The sequence below is a fragment of the Eimeria maxima genome, genomic scaffold (genome assembly GCF_000499605.1).
Source record: "Eimeria maxima Weybridge genomic scaffold, Emw_scaff2501, whole genome shotgun sequence".
In the NCBI taxonomy this organism is placed as follows: domain Eukaryota; phylum Apicomplexa; class Conoidasida; order Eucoccidiorida; family Eimeriidae; genus Eimeria; species Eimeria maxima.
In genome coordinates, this window is record NW_013565352.1 from 1 (window position 1) to 3,134 (window position 3,134).

At 42.3% G+C, this 3,134-nt stretch overlaps 1 protein-coding gene across 1 annotated transcript; it reads right to left on the reverse strand.

Annotated features, from left to right (window-relative positions):
- Nucleotides 1-90: 90 nt before the first annotated feature.
- EMWEY_00058750 (hypothetical protein) lies at nt 91-869 on the reverse strand (the record flags this gene model as incomplete). Its single annotated transcript, XM_013480918.1, has 3 exons — nt 91-162; nt 490-586; nt 788-869. Coding segments are annotated over 3 exons (251 nt in total), but the record flags the coding sequence as incomplete, so codon positions are not given.
- Nucleotides 870-3,134: the final 2,265 nt, after the last annotated feature.

Below are 3,134 nucleotides of genomic sequence, written 5' to 3' on the forward strand. Positions count from 1 at the left end.
CCGTCATTATAACTGCTCACGTTTATTGACAACGAACAACAACTCAATATCCTAAGGCAACGAACTATGCCTTCCTAGCGCCCAAGATACCATGCGACCCAGGAATCCTCTAAAGAGAACATCCGATCACATAGTACTCGCAGCGCACTTTGCTTTGCTCTCCTAACTCTCCGCAGAACACACCAATACAACACCAACAACTTGCCAACGAACCAAACTCAGCCTCTGTAGGGGATATCATGAATGCTAATAGCAGACCCATTGTACCCCAAGAGCACTAACTCTTGCTACCAACCATCCTTGTAATCAACAGACTTCCCTGTCGCACAGGTGAAGTATCCATGATCACAAGCCCAATTGTCCTCTTTTCAAACCCAATAGAGACGCAATGCCATTTGCGACGCGACGCGGAATAAACACTTCTTCCCAGCGCTGCTCTAATAAAGCAGCACTGCGAAGAATCCTTACGTCACCTAGCTCACGCCTCACCTGGCCAAATGCGCCAACCAACTTCCCTCACACGACAGTACCTCAAGAGCACCTTGACCCCTCACGCCTCGAATGATGCCATCACCTGCATCGAAACCTACCACCCCTAGCATTCCCACGCCTAAGTCCTACGCGTGCTCCTATGCAGCACCCCAATAGAGACGCAACGCCATTTGCGACGCGACGCGACATAAACACTTCTGCGCAGCGCTGCTCTAATAAAGCAGCACTGCGAAGAATGCTTATGTAACCTAGCTCACGCCTCGCCTGGCCCAATGCGCCAAACAACTTCCCTCACACGACAGTACCTCAAGAGCACCTTGACCCCTCACGCCTCGAATGATGCGCTCACTAGTGACGAAACCTACCACCCCTAGCATTCCCACGCCTAAGTCCTACGCGTGCTCCTATGCAGCACAACCTTACATTGTCCTTACTTTCGCCTTCACAGACAAAAAGCGATGGATCCTCCTCTTCTCCTGCTTCTGATGCCTTCAATTTGCCTTAATTGGGTCTGTAAACACACACGACAGCAAATAAATTAAATAAGCAACAGCATTAGCAACAAGGGATTATGTGTAATGCTGGGACGGCGTCACAATCTTGTACAAATGTGCCATCAGACCACCGGACGAGCACAGCGTACCACTTACGTGGTTGCAGCCATGGATAACGAAGTATGCTTCGTTGATATTATTCATACAAAGTATATTTATTCACAAAATTAAATTTAAGAAGGAAGGGACGAACTAATGACAACTGCATACACATGCAGCACAGCACAGCGACTTGACCACCATGGAAAAACGCGCTCAAGAAGTAGAGAGAAGCCAACAATGATCCCCGCTGCTGCTTTAGAAGAGATATGTTCAACGAAAGGCATTATAAAAAAAGTAGCTTGTAACGCTGCAAAAGCAAAGCGTACTTTGTGGCATTTGCTGCAGATAAACTTGGCAGCAACAACTCCTGCAGCTGCTGGGGCTGATAATGGTCGAGTCATTTGCTTCACTGGATCTTCTATAGTCCTGCATTTAGACATACAGGCATACGTTGGTAAACAGTGCAAGCTTGTTGGTAAACAGTGCGAGCCTGTAAGTCTTGCTCTCTTAACCGCCTGTTGTATGCTTTGTTCTGGATGTGTACAGAGACTCCTGATTGAAGCTGCATAGATCGTCCTCAATACAAAGGCACACAAGACACCAAGTAGATCTAGGCTCGAGCTCGCATCACAGATGTAACGCTGCTCAACTCTTAGTGCGACGAGCCTCTCTCTATGTGAGTCAAGCCACCGTTAGGAGTCATGAAACTGCTGCTATACGCGGAAATAGGTTGCTTCCTCACTAGACGCCTGACCACCACGCAAGGCAAGGGCAGCTATTTACGCACAGCTTGAGGTAACAACTAGTGTATTGAATAGCCTTCTTCGTTTACTCCTAATGAATGTATTTTAGGCAAACGTGTTACGTCGGACTGTTCTTTGTGCTCCGCTCGATGCGGGCAGCAGACACCGGCTGATGTAACAAGACCAAGCAAAACAGAAGAGCTATGGGGGTCACACCACCAAGTAAGAGTCCCTAGTAAGAGTAAGAGTCTCGGTTGTCCTTGAACTCAAGAAGCTGTTCTTCTTTTTTGTCTTGTATGATCAGTGCGGGTGTGCATGCATGTGCATACGTGTGCATGTACCAGTTCGAAGCAAATAGGAATAACTTCAGATGCGGCCTGTCTATCCAGAGGATATTTTCTCCTGTAGCCTCTGTCTCCAAGATGAATATTATATTAATTATCAATGCGGTCGTGCATGCATGCACGACCGTATTGAGGTAAACAGGAGGTAACCAACTTTATGCAGCCTATCTTCCTATCTAGCTCATTCAGTTATGTTGCTATAAACACTTTGGATGGATACAGGAACAGCTTTCTTTAGGTAGCAGCCGTCATAAGCAGCCACCTTTTACAGAAACTTTTGTATTCCTTAATACAGACGCCTCTATTTGTTACTTGTTGCTTTTTTCTTCCGTTAAGGATATCTATATACCTAAAAAAAGAATAAATAAACAAATAAATAAATAAATACAATAAATAAATATATACTGCTTCTTGCCAATCAAAAGGATCTGTTCTTTTATGTAAATAACCACCAATCAAAAGGATCTGTTCTTTTATGTAAGCAATCAGGAGGAAAAGAAATATCTAGATAATAATCTAGTTCTCTATTTGCCTCCACCACTAAATAAATGCAAAATAAATAAATAGAAATAAATAAGACGAAGAATAAAAGAATAAAATAAATCTTTTTGTTTATTTTTAGTTACTTATAAAGGAAGAAAAAGAAAGAATATATTGGTAGCCGTAACACTTCTGATGGCGAAGAGAAAGGAAGGAAATAAAAAGAAGAAAAAGAAAAAATGATTATTTTAATGATATAAACAAACTAATAGTAACAATAGAAAGAATTTAGTTTACGAAGAAAAGAATATAAGAAAATAAATTAGCAAGAAAATAAAATGAACATAATTTATGAAAAGGAGAATGTTAAGTTTCTTTTATATTCTGGTGTACGTACACCGCAAAGTAACCACTAATTCTTCCTAATGGAGAAAATAAGTTGTTCTTTTTAGGAAAGTAACAGCTAAATAAATAAACAA